General features: G+C 35.7%; 1 protein-coding gene across 1 annotated transcript in view; it reads right to left on the reverse strand.

Annotated features, from left to right (window-relative positions):
- Vwa8 (von Willebrand factor A domain containing 8) overlaps positions 1–17,390 on the reverse strand; it is a 441,297-nt gene that overhangs the window by 257,577 nt on the left and 166,330 nt on the right. Inside the window, exon 21 of the mRNA XM_023700137.1 lies at positions 4,355–4,431. Coding sequence (XP_023555905.1) covers positions 4,355–4,431 — 77 coding nt within the window. The remainder of the gene's footprint in view (positions 1–4,354; positions 4,432–17,390) is intronic.

Consider the following 17,390-nt stretch of genomic DNA (forward strand, 5'->3'; position numbering starts at 1 on the left):
TCTACAGGATCTCACTACACAAATCAGACTTGTAGTCATTCTCCTGTTTTCAGCCTCCCAAGCACTGGGATTATTGGTGCAGGCCACCACACCCAGTCACTAAAGCAATTTTATGAACTTCAATTTTATTGTAAACTCAGAAGCTATAAAAAATAAAGAAAAAATTCCTAAAATTAAAATTAGTGGAAATGTCATTATAGTTATTAAATACTTACATATCTCAAATACAGCCTTTTTACTTCCAACTTTACATAAATATTAAATACCTAATCCTGCTGAATAAAGATATCTCAGGGTCTTATTAAAATGAATAGATACAATTTTAATTATAATACTATCATCAATAATATAGCAACAGGTGCTATAAAATATAAACTATACATATAAATGTCTGACTTTAAAACTTTTATTACACTTTGAATTTTAAAGTTCTTCATAGATAATTTTATGTATTTATCTAGCCAATGTTGACATTACCACAGAATATAAATTAGCATCATGTAACTCTACTGTTTGATGAGTCATTTGTTCTTTCAAGACAAAAGGTAGCATTAAGGGCATCTTACGTGAAGTAAGCCATGCTATTTCTAATTTGCTAAACTTTTAAAAAGCACCTTAAATATCATCTTGTTCTTGATTGGTCAAAAATATTACAATACAAAGCAAAAAGATATAAATGACACATCTGGTCTTCTCCTTTCCCCAGAAATAAAAAACTGATACCCAAAGAAAGCCTGAAAATTAGACAGCTTCAGAAGGGTGAGGTGGCCACTCAGGGGGCTGAGGCAAGAGGATAGAAAGCTCAAGGGAAAGGTAGATAACTTAGTGAGAACTTGTCTCAAAAAACTAAAAAATAAAAAAAAGAGGGCTCAATGGTAGACTACTTGTCAAGTACAAAGCCCTGGATTCAATTCCTAGTAGTGAAAAACTAAAATAAAATAAACAAAAGATAGCTTCAAATACATACAAAGTAAAGGTAAAAAAAAAATTAATGATTTAGGTATTTATACCTGAATGATTTAAAAAGACAGCACATTAAGTCAACAAATAAATGGAAGTAGATATTAAAGACAAAAACAGAAATTACTGAAATAAAAAATTAAGACAGTTCAACAATGTCAAAAGATGATTTTTTGAACAGTCAGTCATATTAGGAACTCCCTGTCAAACCTGACTGAGGAGATAATACCAGGAATGAAACTTGGCCCTTATCCAGGCATAACGGCACACATCTATGATCCCAGCTCTCTGGAAGGCCAAGGCAGGAACATGGCAAGCTAGAGCCAGATGGGGCAACTTAGTGATTTAGTGAGATCTATCCCAAAATACAAAACAAAACGCAAAGAGCTAGGGATGTTGCTCAGTATGAAGGCTCCAGTATCACAAAAGGGCAATCATCACCTTACTCCAGGATTAAAATACACTCTTCCTTTTTCCATTTTTTTTTTTTTGAGACAGGGTCTTGCCATGCAATTCAACTGTTCTTAAACTCATTATGTAGCCCAGGCTGGCACTTTGTCATAACATATTATCCTTCTTACATATTATTGGATTTGTTAATTTTGTATCTATGTCCATGGAAAATACTAAATTGTAGATTTTTTTCTTATGCAGTTATGTCGAAAAATACATTCATCTTTCTTTATCTGAAAGTACCAATTTTTGCTCATATGAACAGTACTTTTGCTAATATACTATTTAATACTAATTTTTTATTTATTATTTAATATCTTAAAAGCAACTTTTATTGAATTGTGTTTCATGCTAAATTCTAAATTTTCATGGGAAGTAATTTTTTTCAGTGTTCTCTACAGGCATCCTTTTATCTCTCTCTCTCCCCCCCTTTTTCAACTGTGGTTGTTTTATTTCTTTATTATTATTATTTTTTGTATTTTAGGGAAGGGTCTACAGGGTCTATAGGGTCTCACTACTAAATCGGACTCAGTGATCTGCCTGTTCACATCCTCCCAAGTGCTGGGATTATAGGCATGGGCCACCCCACCCAGTCTCAATTGCCGTCTCAGCCCTGGAGGTGGGGCCAGCAGCAGGCCTGGGGATTAAACCACATGCCCCTACACCTGTTTGGAGGCGCTTCAATCCACTGAGCTATTTGGCCGGCCCTTGGTTGTTTTAAGGATTTTCTGTATTCAGCAATTTGATTATGATGTGCCTGTTACAGCCATGTTTGTCTACTTTAGGTTCACTGAGATTCCCAGATTGATGACTTTCTGTCTATGTCTTTAAATGTTCTTTTTTTTTTTTTTTTCTTTCTTTTTAGTACAGGGTCTACAGAGTCTCACTATACAGATCAGACTCATAGTCATCCTCCTACTTACAGCCTCCCAAGGGCTGGGATTACAGGCACGCACCACTACGCCCAGTCTCAATCACCATCTCAGTGCATCCCGTGGGGAGGGGGGCGGCAAGGCAGGCAGGGATTGAACCCTGGCCCTTGCGCCTGCCTAGGCAGGTGCCTTAATCTGCTGAGCTATTTGGTTGGCTCTCATTTTTGGTTTTGGAATTCCAGTTACTCCTATATGAAGCTATTTTGCTTAGGGTTGTCATTTCTGTACTTTGAGTTCCTAATTATTCCCTCATTATGTTCATTTTCCCCCTTTAAATTCTTGACTATGTTAATGACAAATGTTCTTTACCTGCTAATTCCATCACTTTCCCTTCGAGTCTATTTCTGATGATCATTTTTCCAGCTTTTTCATAGGCTTAGTAATTTTCTGTTGAAAGCTTGCCATCACTAAAGAGATGCTGTTTATTGCTGGGATTCTTCAGTCTTAGGCAAGTGTCAAGTTTGGTTCAGGTAAAAAGTTAATCTACATTTGAATCACCTTGATCTTTTCAACACATTCCTCCCAGTAAGCCTCCAAAATCCATTGTTTTTATTTTTAAAGTAATTTTATACAAGAAAGAATTTCTAAAATATTGTAAATAACAAACATCATTGTTTATTCAAGGCTTACCGTTAAACTTTTTAAGAGTACATGATAGCTTTCACCATAGGGCTACATTAACCTTCTAAAGCATAAACTTTATAGAATTATCTTTTGAATACTAGAAGTATTTAATGAAAGTTCTCAATCATGTGTGAATTCTAGTAGTTTTTCAGAGAGCCCTGAGTTTGGAATTTTGTCCAGTTTTATAGATCCTAGGTAGAATTAGTCTTAGAAAGGACTAATTGGGTTTTATTACTCTGTTACAGCCAGGGGGATAAATTCCAAGAATCAGTTTTCAACCATATCTCAACTTTCCTTTAGTCTTTAACTCACTAATTGCCACCTATGCACCTGTAGTTCTGTCTCCAAAACTCACAATTTAACAAAACAACCCAAACCAGGAGCTAGTTCCTATACTTCAATGTTCTTTCTACTGTACAATATTTATTTATTTATTTATTTATTTATTTATTTATTTATTTATTTATTTTGGTGGGACTGGAGATTGAACTCAGATCCTTGAGTTTGCCAGTCAAGCACTTATCCTACTGAGCCATCTCCCCGGCCCCTGTACAATATTTTTTATCTCCAAGGTTAAAACAAGTTAGTTTTAAATTAACATCCTGCTCTCTGTCTCTGTCTCTTTGCTCCCTCTTCCATGTTTTACTGATAGGAGTTGCTGTCTTTTTTTCTTTTTTAAGTCTAGTGGATCTGTCACTTAGATTTCATTCTTTAAAATATGGAGGGGCCAGGGAGATGGTTCAGTGGAATAAGTGCTTCCTTGGCAAGTGCAAGGGCCTGAGTTCAATCCCCGGTACCACAAAAAATTAAAATTAAAATTAAATTAAATTAAATATGGAACAGGTTCACTGATAAAACTGAATATGGTTTATTTTCAGAAAATTTATTTGCTTGGAAGCTCTTCATGAATCACCATTCTGACATACACAATGTAAGTAATCCAAAGTGTTTCAAGGAAGTTAAAGGCACTAATACCATATTTCTCCCATGCTCCTTATCCTATACCTGAGATCCAGTTGGTTGTTTCTCCCTGTGAGCTATTTTAACTTCTTGTTAGAACAGGCTTAAGTGCTACATATTTTTCTTCTAACTTAAGTGCCTCAATGTTGATGAGATCTGCTTATAGAATATAATGTTCACCACTTTCTGTCCATAAAATATCTATTAATTATGTTTATAAAGTATCAGTCACTTTAAAAATAAATTTTGCATGTTTTTTTTCATGGTCTTATTACCTTTTAAGGAGAAGAAACATTAAGAGCAGTTGGAATGGGAATGTAACTGGTTTTAAAAATGAGCCACTGAGAAAATATATTTCAATTGTATTAGAAGAAAAATGAATAATTAAATCCGATGTTAAGAGCTAATGGCTCTAACACACTCACCTGTGCAGCTGGATATATTCTCGGGGTCTGTTGAGCAGGTGAAGGAATCTGTCAACAATCTTGTTTTTTCCTACACCCTGTAATTACAGAGACAGCATTAAACATAAACAGACTTGTTTGGAGGTAAGTTTCTGCTAAATCAGGGTAATCTTTTACTGAATCCTACTTCCCACATTTATAATTTTAGTTTATTATTAATAAAAAGCAAACTAGCAAGTATATATAGCACATTTCCTATGACATGAAGGTTTTTTTAAAAATTGCTTCTAAACATATTCATTGTAAGTTATTCTTGTTGAAAAGGCAATCCATGGGCTGGACAAATAGCTCAGGGTAGATTAAAGTGCCTGTAAGCAGGCCCAGGGGCCAGGGGTTCGATCCCCGGGCCTGCCATGCCCAGAACATGCAATTGAGACTGGGCGTGGTGGCACACACCCATAATCCCAGCTCTTGGGAGGCTGTAAACAGGTGAGTCACTATGAGTCTGATCTAGTAGTGAGACCCTGAACACCCTGTAGACCCTTCCCTAAAGTACAAAAATAAATAAATAATTTAATTAATTAATTAATTAATTAAAGGCAATCCATAAGTCAGCATCCTACATCTTGACTCTTTAGTTGTATAATTTTGCATTTATGTGCACACAATATAGAAGAATACTATATTAAATTTAAAGGAAAGCATAAAAATGATCAAGGAAATACAATATGGTTTTTCTAGTCAGTTATTTGAATAGTGTTCATTTACAAGAAGATAAATATAGCACTGTGCTTTTTCTTCTTAATCAAATGTCCATTTCTTCTCCTTTTATCCTACTTTCTAGGTCTTTGAAACCCTAGCAACCTAAAATTATACCAAGTTATATTAGTAAAACTCAACTATATTTGCTCTTCTTAGAAATGACCTCATTTTCACTTATTGATAGGAGTTGTTGTCTTTTTTTTTTTTTTAAGTCTGTTAAAAATGACATATGCTTTCATGTTATTTCCCTTTTTAAAATTTTTCCTTAGCAGTAGAATACAAATGATATGGTGAAAATTTTTAACAATTAGGTTGTGTGGAACAGTAAAAATGGTTAAAAAGCTAAGTGTTATGTCATACAGGTAACAGCAATACTTTTAATAACAGAAGTTCTCATTTTGTGCCAGGCTCTATGTTAAGTGTTTTTCTGTGTTATTTCATTCCATCATCATATTCAGATAGTTCTATGAGATAGAAATTAGGATTACTTTACCTTCTCAAATAAAGAAATGAAGGCTCAAATAAGCAATCTGTACACAATTACAGAGCTAATCACAGTGAAGCCTGCACTCAAATCTGGGCATGTGTGACTCTGATGCTTCTAACCTCTAGATTTTGGATTAGATATCTTTCAGTCTGAAATTTGTTTAGGCAGTCTTGGCCTTAAATGATCTCTTTCCCCACTTCTAGGAAATATCCTAAAGAAATAATTACACAGATCGGTACAATAAATGGTACTGTTACAAATAGTATAAGCCCAATAGAGAAGCAGTTATTATTGCTGGTATTTTTACTATATACTCAATTATCCTATGAAGAAAAGTATTCTAAAGCAGCAATGATGGTAATTTAAATCAATTAAATGAGTATTTATTGAGTGCTATAGAACACAGGGACCATGTCTGATTTGGTTATCACTATATCCTCAGAGTTCAGCATAGCGCTCAATACAAATAATGCAGTCAATAAATATTTTTCAAGTACAGGTTTGGAAGGTACTAGTAAAGGGATGCAAATCCTACCAAATAAAAATAGTGACCAGGCTAGTAGTAATACTGAATACTGGACTCAGTGCTGACTTAAGGCCTTGTACTAGCTGGACAAACTTTGAATGATTTAACTCATTTCATCTATAAAAGATTCAAGGTTATCAGAGCTGAACTGTCAAACTTACAAATTCACTAAAACAATGATGGGTTATTTGCTCTTTATGAATCTTTTCATTAGCTAACTAGATCTCATTAAAAATAATCTCAAGCCCAGCACAGAAACCTAAAGAAGGAACATCAGGTTTTCATATTTACTTGCCAATAACAACAGCTAGACAAGCTTTAAATGGTACTCTGCAATAAACATAAAATTTCAATAGGTAAAATCAGATGAGTATAAGGCCTGTGTTGATTTTTTCAGCTCTGTCAAATTCAGTCATTTTAGAGAAAAGCAAACATCGTAAATGCATATTGTCAGAAATAGGATGGAGTTCCTGAATACAGTGAGTCATATAAAACTACTTTCAAGGAGTTTCCCCTCTCCACAACCAAAGCTGCTGGAGCAGCCATACTTTTTCAAATTCCTCTTGATCAGTGCACTGTTTAAGAGCTCCTACCTCCCTCAGATGTAGGATAAGGCCCTCGCTGCCACTAAGCACTCTTGCTGTGTGTCTTTAAATGTTAGGTCTCTGAAATGCCAACCTCAGCTGTCTCCTTGCTCCAGACACTCTCTGGGGAGTCTCACCCACTCCCATGACCTCAGTCATCACATATGGCTCATACTTCTTTCCTAAGTTCCATATGAGATCCCTTATTTTTTTCAGTTGAACTTCTGTGCCAGATGTTCATACCAGACTCATTAGGCTCCCATCCAAACCAATCTGTTTCTTTTTTTTTAACCCCAGTGTAACAGTATGGCTATGTATCATGCTGCTGAATGATTCTTAGAATATTTTTTTATATTTTACTAATATTTTTTCCACGCCCTGCTCTGCAATTTCATTTAAACATCACCAGGATCTTTGTGGTCTCTAGAAAGGTTTAATATTTTTCTTTCTACTCACTCTTTCCTTCCTTTCTGTTCCTTTCTCTTCCTTCCTCCTTGACTAATTCATCAACCATGTGAGTACCCAAGGTTACAGTGCTACAGTAGGAGATCTAGACACATGGCAAAAATAAAACAGCTGCAGCCACACTCACAGCTTACAGTACAGTAGGAAATAGCAGTAGTGAAACAAATGTTACAGATGTCCATGGTGAGTGTCACGTGAGACAACCAAGATGCTTAAAGGTTTAAGCTGGAGGATGCCCACCACAGAGTGATACTTAAATTGAGATGTCAAGGACTTAGGAGGTACAGGGAAGGAGGACAGAGGCAACTGTTCCTTGTAAGAGAACAGCGTGAGGAAATACTTGTGAGAAATAGTCACCTGGAGAACTGGAAGGTTCTGTGAGTGGTCAAAGTGTAGCAGGAGTAAGAATGCAACAAGGAACAAGGATAAAAAGATAGGTAGGTGTAGCTCTAGCAAAGCCTTGGAAGCCAAGAGTTTGTACTGCTTCCAAAAAAAAAAAAAAAAAAAGCACAAAGAAGCCATTGAATTAGAGCAGTAACAGGGTTAGATTTTCAGTTTTGGAAAATCACTATGATAGAATGACCTGGAAGACAGAAAAAAAGTGAAGCAAGGAAAAACAGTAATCCAAGCTCTCTGGATGGCTAAGGTAGGAGGATTACAAGTAAGAGTTCTATTTGGGGAGTTAGTGACTTAATGATAACCTGCCTCAAAAACAACTGAGTGAATGAATGAATGAATAAGTCCAGGGAATGTATCTTAGTTTAAAAGCCATGGTTCATCCCTAGTATCACTAAAAAGAGAAATCTAGGAGTAGATGGTAATGGCCTAATCCAATAGTGAAGAAAAATGGACAGCTCTAAGGGATATTTAGAAAAAAGAACTATCAGGACTCAGTGATGGATTAGAGGGAGGATGAGAAGATGAAGAAATTAGTTTCTAGTTTGGGGCACAGGATGCTAAGTCATGCCATTGACTGAGAATGAATTAGGGGAGGAAAAATAAATTTGCTGGAAGGTTGACAGAGTGTAATTTTAAAAGGAGATTTTAATTTTGGACATGTTTACTTTTAAGTGCCTGCTCACCACATTTGCTTCTTCCTCTCCAATTCATTCTCATCTCCCAAATAGTTCATCCTCTTCCTTGTCTCCTAGAAAGGTCTGACTTAATTTCCCACCTACAGCCTCACAATAGAGCAATCCACAGTTTGTTTACTTATTTTTTCTAAATCACACATCTCATCAGGTCACTTCCTACTTCATTTTCAGAAGCTCTGATAGTTCCTTCAAGGAAATACTGGAAGAATAATTTAGGAAGGAATTTCTGTAAATATCCTGGACAAAATGAAACAGTTATAGCAATTTGTTCCTTCCAATCATAGTTTTTGCCTAGAACAGAAAATCCTCAGGATTACTTTAATTGAATAAATACATAAATAATGTCTTATTTTTCCATAAAAATTATACATACTCATTTTTCTCCCTGGGAAATTTAGAAAACAAAACATCAGTCAATGTATAACTGCTAAGAAATCATCTGTGAATATTTTCTTTTTATTCCTATGCATACTTTTCTTTTTCTTATTCTTTACAGTTTTTTTCCTTTAATAAAAATTGACATGAAATAAATTTTACATCATTATTAAATCTACGGAGACTAAGACTTATTGAGTAAAATTTTTAAAGGAGAAGGAATGTGTGCAACAAGAGATCCTAGGAAATAACAATTATCTCATGAGAATGGCTCTTATGTTTATCTCTACTGCTTTGTCCCATTGAGTTCTTCATGCAAATACTTTGGAAAGAGGGATTTACACAGAAGCAGAAGTCATAATGCCTTTTTGGGGAACCGGAAATAAAGCCCACAGACAGGAATCAAACTGAGGGCAGGCATTAAACAGATGCCCAGCATCTGTGAAAGAAAAGCTCTGGAACCATGACTTTTAAGAACTTGGAAGGATTGGTGAGACTGTTACAGCCTTCTCAGATTTGTTACTTTAATTATCCTGTCTCCTCAGAGAGGTTAGCAGTAAAATCACTTACAGAAAGGAGTTTCTGGGCTTGTCTTCCTGGTCAAGAAGAAATACAGAATTTCAGAAGCATTATCTGTATTCAGTCAAGGGGAGAAATAGAAAGGAATAGGGTAGAAGAAAAGGATTAAAAAAGAACAGAAAGCAAGCAAAGGAAAATCAACTTAGGAAGGTAACTTGAACTAAGTGTGACTCAAATGCTAAAGGATCGGTGCCAGGCCTTGAAGGCACACCACAATAATGTATAAACTTGGAAGCTCGCTCTGCCAGTCTTCTACAAGTCTCACACTGATGCCATCAGCCAACTGACTCTCTAACAACTCCTTTTATACTTTCAAATCTCTGCTCATGACATTTCTTCTGACTGGAACAGCCTGTTATGGCTTATATCTCGATGTTCCCTGCAACCCTCATGTAGTCACAGGTGAGGTTTTGGGGTGACAGACCAAGAGTGTGTGATACGGGACTAGTCCACCGATTGTTTAGCATAGTTTTGGCTGTGGATGATGGACTTAACTGAAGAGGGAACACACCTCCTGGGTGCAGATGACACCAATTAATAAGCTTGTATTCTAGATTGGAAAAAAAAAAAAAAAGAGAGAGTGAAAAAGAAAGAAGTTTCCCTCTCTCCTGCCTGAACTATTTCCTCTGCCTTGGTACCAGCCAACTAGGGGCTGAAACCTCTAGAAACTCTAAGCTAAAATAAACCTTTACTCTTTTCACTTGTGGGTACTTTGTCCCAGCACTGAGAAAATAACTAAGACCCAGACCATACTTCCCAGTCCATCTGTTGCATTCACTGATCCCTTTATCTTCCTGAGCTCTCTTCACATCCCTGTAGCCTTACCTGACTCTTCATTTTCTTCTTTACCTCTCAGCCCCAGGATGTTTTCCTCATTTGTGTTCCTAAAGCACTGCCTCTGCCTACAGAGTACTCTAGTAACAAGCCAGCTGCTTCAGCAAGTGGACCTGCCCTTTAAGCATGAGATCCCCACCTCCTCCCTACTGTTTTAAATCTTTTTCATCAGTAACTCACATATAACCTGCAGATAATGACTACTAAAACTTGAGGGGAAAATGAAGAAAAGCAAAAGGAAATCATGTGATTTGCTCTTGTTAACATTCCTTAAATCTCTTTAAGAAATGTTCTCCTCCCTTTGTGCAAACAGAGAGAAGGACAAGAACAACATTTATGGAGCTCTCTGCTGCCTGCACATAAATGTCTTTGGGTGTATTTTCACTTGAATCCTCACACCTGCCAGATGAGTGTGAGGTAATAATGTATCTGTTTGGGAGGGAACCAAATTTAAATTCTAAAAAGTCAAGATCCTTGTACACAAGGGATTTTTTTAATTAATTTTATTGAGAAACAGCAATGAGACAGTTTCAAAACAGGATAGTAGGATAGTTACAATAATTAATACATTGCATACTGTTGTCTTCATAGTAGTTATTCATAGTACAAGATGCAGGCATGATATCCTGTCCAAACACTCTTAGTACAAATCTTTCTTCTCACTGAATTAAGAGAAAGCAGCTGTATACCTATCCTATTTTGTATATACAGATATAAAATGGTTCTTCATTTATATTCCCTTTTTTTGTTTAGTTTTGTCAGAGAAGGATATTCCATTGCCATTTAAATATTGTAGATGCATGAATTACACAAGGAATTTTGAATATAAATTCATGCTGACTCAAAGACTGGGCTATATTTTATATTTCAACACCCAAAACAGGTCAGGTGGTAGCCTCCCTGAGCTGACTTGCATGACAGTTTGTCATGGAGTTAAAGATCAGTCAAGTCAAGGTTATAAAAATCACTTAAAATAAGTATGTAGGAACTTCCGTGTAGAATTTAAAGGTTCAAGACAATGAACACTGAGGAAGTCAATCCAGACCTTTTCCTCTATAGTACCTGGACCAAATGTATAATAGGTATTGTAAAACAGGAAGAAATTGTTCAAAAGAAGGGGAACTAGGTAGGCATGAGGGGGAAAGGAAGGAAGGAAAAAGAAGAAAAAACAATAAAAGAAGGATAAAATGGCAACAAAGCTTTGTAAATAACAAGAGGAGAGGGCCAGGCAGATAGCTCAGTAGAGTAAGTGCTTACCTGGTGAGCACAAGGGCCTGAGTTCAATCCCTGGTTCCACCAGGAAAAAAAAAAGAAGAAGAAGAAGAAAAGAAATTACAAGGGCAAGAATGGTTGAAGGGAAGAGAGGGGATTAAAACAATGAAGAGGAACCAGGATATACCACATATAGGTAAAATTTCTCTATAATGAATGTTGTCATTCTGTATATTTAAATTGTACCAATAAACTTAATTAAAAAAATAGTTTCCAAGAGTGTTTGCAACTGCCAATTCTCAGGAATTCCCTCATATTCTCTGAAACATAATTAATTTGAACTTTCCTTCCAGTTCCCCTCAATCCTTCAATAATTTTCACAAAGTCTGTTAGATTTGTGTAATTTTTAGAGATTTTTTTTTCTGCATAGTACCTTAAGTTCCTTTATGGAAAAATTACTATATAAATGTTCTTAATAAATGTTAGTTATAATAAATAATAATACAATAAAATAATACTATAGTAAACCAGGAAAAAATGAATTCTATTTTTTTAAACTTTACTTTTCCATTAAATATTAAACCTCCTGTTTCTTTGCTTAGAATGCCTGCAAGTATACCATATTATGAGACAGGAGACTTGCTCTATGATCCTTGCTCGATCCCTCTCAGATGGAAACTTCTGCCATGTGAGTACAGACTTGCCCATTTGAATATGGAAGGCACAAACTGATCTAATACTGTCCTATAATAATACTCTTCATTGTATAACAGAATGAAAGACTTCTGCTATATAATCATTAGCAATTTCTCAATTTCCAAGTTCTCAGCCTCAGAAAATTACTTATATAATCAGAAAAAAAAATATTAAAACTGAATAGTAAATAATCCTAAACATTCACAAATAGGTTCCTTATAATAGAAACAAGTAGCATCCTAAAACACACATATAAAGGCTCCTGTAAACATCTTAATTCTATTATTCTTCACAATCTATATCCATGCAATTTCCCTTTGAAATACCGTCTGGCTACAAATAGCAACGATACGCTTTTGGGTAGTACCGTCAGTCCTAAAGTACCACTAAAGAGCCATGACAAATATGGGGTGTGCAAAGATCAATGTGTCCACAAGAACAAAACACAAATTGAAAATAATTGTGAAAAACAAGGTGCACTAGGAAACACTAGATAGTTAAACTAAATTGATAGAACATTGCAGAATGACAAAAAATTCCAGACTGTAATTCAGGCAAATTCACTAATCAAGGAGTTTGGGAAGATTAAAATAATGCAAAGACGTGTCACTGTATGTGCTGAGGCCCAGTGTTTCATAGCCTTAGAACACCCAGGCTGCTGGAGCTATTACAAACACAGAACACTTGATTATCAAATACACTGTTACCAATGCCAGCTGGGAACATAGGCAAGAAAATTTCTGGACAAACTGTTCGGTCCCTCTACAGATATTAGAAAATTAGGCTGGCATAACAATGTGATATATTTCTAATGTTATACTGTAGCAACCTGCCAGTGCTTAGTTGAAAGTAATTAGCAAAATTCACACATTCTTTAATTTTGGCAATAAAAAATGCACAATATTTCAAGTTTAAACAATTAAACAAACATTTGTTAAGCTTCTATCCGTAGAAAAATGGAGTTCCTGCTCATAATAAACTTATAATTAATAAAGGGAAAGTGTCTCAGTTACTCTTCTTTCCTTGCTAGGACAAAATATACAATACTCAAAATTAAGGAAAGAAAGGTTTATTTAGCTCACAGTGGAAGTTTCAGTCTACATTCAGTTGGCTTCAAGGCAGAGTGGAGCAAAAAGAGTGACAGCAGCTCAGGCAGCTGGCTAGCCTCTCTCCCCTCCTTGCATTGCAATCCAAATTACCTGCCCCAGGGTCAGGGGTAGCACTCACACCTACAATCCCAGCATTGGATCAAGAATCAATCACAAATTCCTAATGTCGCCCCATGACTGCATGAGGCTTTCGGGGGATAACTACACTCAAAATGTAACAGAAAGAAATAGAATTTATAATGACAGTACTCCTAGAATCCTATTTAGCTGACACTTATTGATTGCTGACTTCTATAATGCATAACTTATTATTATTATTTTTTTTATTTAGTACAGAGTCTACAGGGTCTCACTACACAGACTGGATTTGTAGTGTTCCTCCTGTTTTCTGCTTCCCAAGCCCTGGGATTATAGGCATGTACCACCATGCCCAGTCTCTATTGCTGTCTCAGTGCGCCCTGGGTGTGAGGCCAGCATGGCAGGCCAGGGATTGAACCTCAGACCCCTGTGTCTGCCTAAGCAGGCACTTTAATCTGCTGAGCTATCTGGCCGGTCCTATAATGTATAAATTTTTTTTAAAAAACCAAATTCTATAAAAATTAAGAAAAGGAAGTTGTTAATTCCAGCCTGAAAAGATGGATATAGCTGAAATCATTGTGCAAATTAATTTCAAAATTAAATTGGCTTAACAAAGCTTACTTGGAAAAATATTTCCTCAATGGAAAATAAGCAATATTGGTATAACATAACAAAATATTTATATTTACGAAAATGGTAGTGCTTCTCAGGATAAAGATAACAGGGGAGAGTACTTTTCTCAAAAACACTTGGCAGTCACATAAGCTAAATGCAATGACCAGGCTTTGTGAGGAGGCTGATTGGAACAAGTGAACTATAAAATAGCACTTCTGAGATAACCAAGGAAAATTAAAAACAGATGCAAGATCAAATTATATTAAGGGATTACTATTAATTTGTTAGGTGTAATAATTAAATTGTGGCTATATTATATGAATACTGAGATATCTGTAAGAAAAATAAATTGTAGCACAACATACAAGAGTGTTGGGGGAATGGATAAAATAAGATGGACTGAATGCTGCTAATTGTTTGAGGTAGTTACTGAGTACAAGGAGGTGCACTATATACTCTTCTTTTCATTTAATGTATTTAGTACAGGGTCTACAAGGTCTCACTACACAGATCAGACTTATAGTGATCCTCCTGTTTTCAGCCTCCCATGTGCTGGGTTTACAGGCACCGGCCACCATGCCCAGTCACAATCACTGTCTCAGCCTGCCCCGGGGGCGAAGCTGACCAGTCCCTGCACCTGTCTAAGCAGGCACTTTAGTCCACTGAGCTATTTGGCCAGCCCTCTATTTTTTACAGAGTATTTAAATTTTTTTTCCAAAAAAGGAAAATTTTAAATGTTCTTTATATTGTGTAGAAAGCATAGTCTGTCATAGCCTATTATAATTACTCAAAGTTAGTCATTTTATTCTTCTTTGCTTTACTATTATTATTACTAGTATAAGAATTAACATGGTATGTTTAAGAATAGCATGAGCAATGAAGCTCTAACCCCCAATCAGAGTCACTGACTAGCTATGTGACCTTGGGCAAATATTTTAGCCTTTTAAAACTTGTCTGGTTACTGGGAAATATGGGAAATAAAAATTGCATCTCAAAGAATTGTTGAACTAAGCAAAGTCACGTGAAAGTACACTGGAAATTGTAAAATCTACTAATACCACTTTTTCATTGGAAATATATGATGTTCATAGGAAATGTATCAATCATACATGAAATCAAATACACATCACAATTTTCAAAGAAAATTAAATCAAAATAGTAAGAAAATTCTAGAAAAGTTCATAGTACAATAATATTTTATTTGAGCAAGTCGAAGACAGGTTTGAAGGATGAAAAGCCATTTGAACTGCAGGAGTTTCATATCCAAGGTGAGGGGAAGAGGTACCATAGGAAGCTCAGACCCTGACAGATGGTTAGGGGAAGAGACGAGCCTAGCACAGGCAGGAAGTGTAGAGGACTAACCTCTGAAAGAACTGGAATTGCACAAGTTTGGAGTAATAGAAAAGACATCCTGTATGAAACTCAGCCACAGCTGGCTTTTTATTTAATAAGGAAGAGATAATATTTCAAATTTTTGACCAGGTCAAAAGATACTGGAGATAAGGAGAACTTAGACTAAAAAATGCTAGCAGTTGTATTTGGTAAAAATAATGCACAAGACTGGCTTTATTTTATTTTTTGTATTTTAGGGAAGAGTCTACAGGGTGTTCAGGGTCTCACTACTAGATTGGACTCTAGTGATCTGCCTGTTTACAGCTTCCCAGGAGCTGGGATTACAGGTATGCACCACCACGCCCAGTCTCAATTGCTGTCTCAGTGCACCTCGAGGGCAGGGCCAGAATGGTAGGCCTGAGGAAAGACTAGTTTTAAATTAAGGAAAAAAATTGGCAGACTCTAGCAAGTGATTTTAATAAACCAGACTCATATAGAAGTGATGGTGAATAATTAATTGTGCATCATTAGCTTATGATTATTTGTTTTCAAACTTTACCTTAATAAGAAACCTAGTGACATTAGTATATGTAGTTGATTAAATTTCCATTTGTAAAAACAGAACCATGCACATTGTTTTTTTTGTACCAGAAATCAAACTGAGGACCTTACATTTTCCAGATAGGTGCTGTGCTCCTGAGCTGTATATTCCTGGACTCAACAATGCAGAATTTCAACATAATTTTTATGAAAGGATTCCTGATCATTTTGGAATATCACACTACAAAAATTTTTCCCCTTCAAGAAGCAAATGCAATTGTTTATAAAATCTAATTGTCTCTAAAACAACATAGCATTTTTCTTGCAAAATAAATTTTATTCTTAGAGATTCGTTTTAAAAAGTAATGATCTATCTATAAGCTGATTCTATGACACTGAATTGCCACAGTAAATATTCTATGTATCAAATGGAATACAGGGTCATAAACTTTTTAAAAGGCAAGTATCGCTCAATCCCTGGTACTGCAAAAAATACAAAATAGAAAAATAAAAGGCAAGTCTGAGAAACCGAGGAATGCAAGAAACACAAAATAATATTGATTTGCTTTAATTTCTCCAGTTTTAAAAGTTACTTGGGCTAGAGCTGGGATTAAAAATCATTGTCTAGAAAATAAATAGCCATCTCCCTTGTTATTGAAAGTTATGCCATAATAATACTAAATAAAACTAGAAAGAAATTCCTAATTGCATGAAGGTGCTTGTAATGGTATAGTTACATTAGGCAGAAAATAACACATGCAACAGCAGATTACAACGCTCCCACAGTATGTAGCATTAAACCCCTAGTGACCATTATGCTTATAACTTCAATTCCTCCTATTTGTTGAAAGGCAGCAATTCTGCTTCTTACTGGAAAGACTATGTGCTGTGCCACAGAAAATAGGAAGGATAAACAAATCTATTTTATTTCACTAAAATAAAATTCAAACTCTCATTTTGCTATGATAAGTGCTATTTACTGGACTGTTTTTAGCTTCCACAGAGGTGAAATCTTGTTACTATGACAGATTCTTAGAAAAGATATCATTATCTACAAGAAAAAGGTAAGATTTGGTTTAATAAAGGTGACAAGCATTGTGACACTGCAAAATAATATTGATTTGCTTTAATTTCTCCAGTTTTAAAAGTTGCTGCTGGTAACAGAGCAATCTTGCGAAACATCTCTAGTTACAATTTCAGCTTGAAAAGTCCGCCCCCTGGACCTCAGCCAGGCTCTGGTTTGCAAACCGAAGGCTGTGTAGGGAAGAGCACTCATTATGTTTTATCACATAATTATGCCAATTCGCTCTGGGTTTTTTGGCAATATTTAATCCTTCAAGCTTCACTTTGATTGACTTGTTTTTGAGTCCTCATCACTGACTGTTTCAGAAAGAGAGGAAAAAGCTTGATCCATTGCTACAAACAGCTCACTTGGTTTCAAAATAAATCATCTGAATAAAATAAGCTGTTCCCCAGACGGCTGTCACGTTCCATTTTCCAACATAGGCATAGTACCCACCAGAACTGAAATAACAGTCCTCAGCTTGCTACCTATACATTTACTTTTTTCTTTCTTAATTGTTACATTACACAGGGTGGAAATACAGGGAAAGTGAGTTGCATAAACATTGAAGGTTAAAAAAAAAATGATCAATGAAACACAATATTTTCAAAGCTTTGAAAAAAGACCAGTTACTAAGACTACAAAAGCACACAATACAGAAAGAGGAAGAAGAATAGGAAGAAGGAGAAGGAGAAGGAGAAGGAGA

Source organism: Octodon degus, unplaced genomic scaffold (genome assembly GCF_000260255.1).
Source record: "Octodon degus isolate 3935 unplaced genomic scaffold, OctDeg1.0 scaffold00122, whole genome shotgun sequence".
Taxonomy (NCBI): domain Eukaryota; kingdom Metazoa; phylum Chordata; class Mammalia; order Rodentia; family Octodontidae; genus Octodon; species Octodon degus.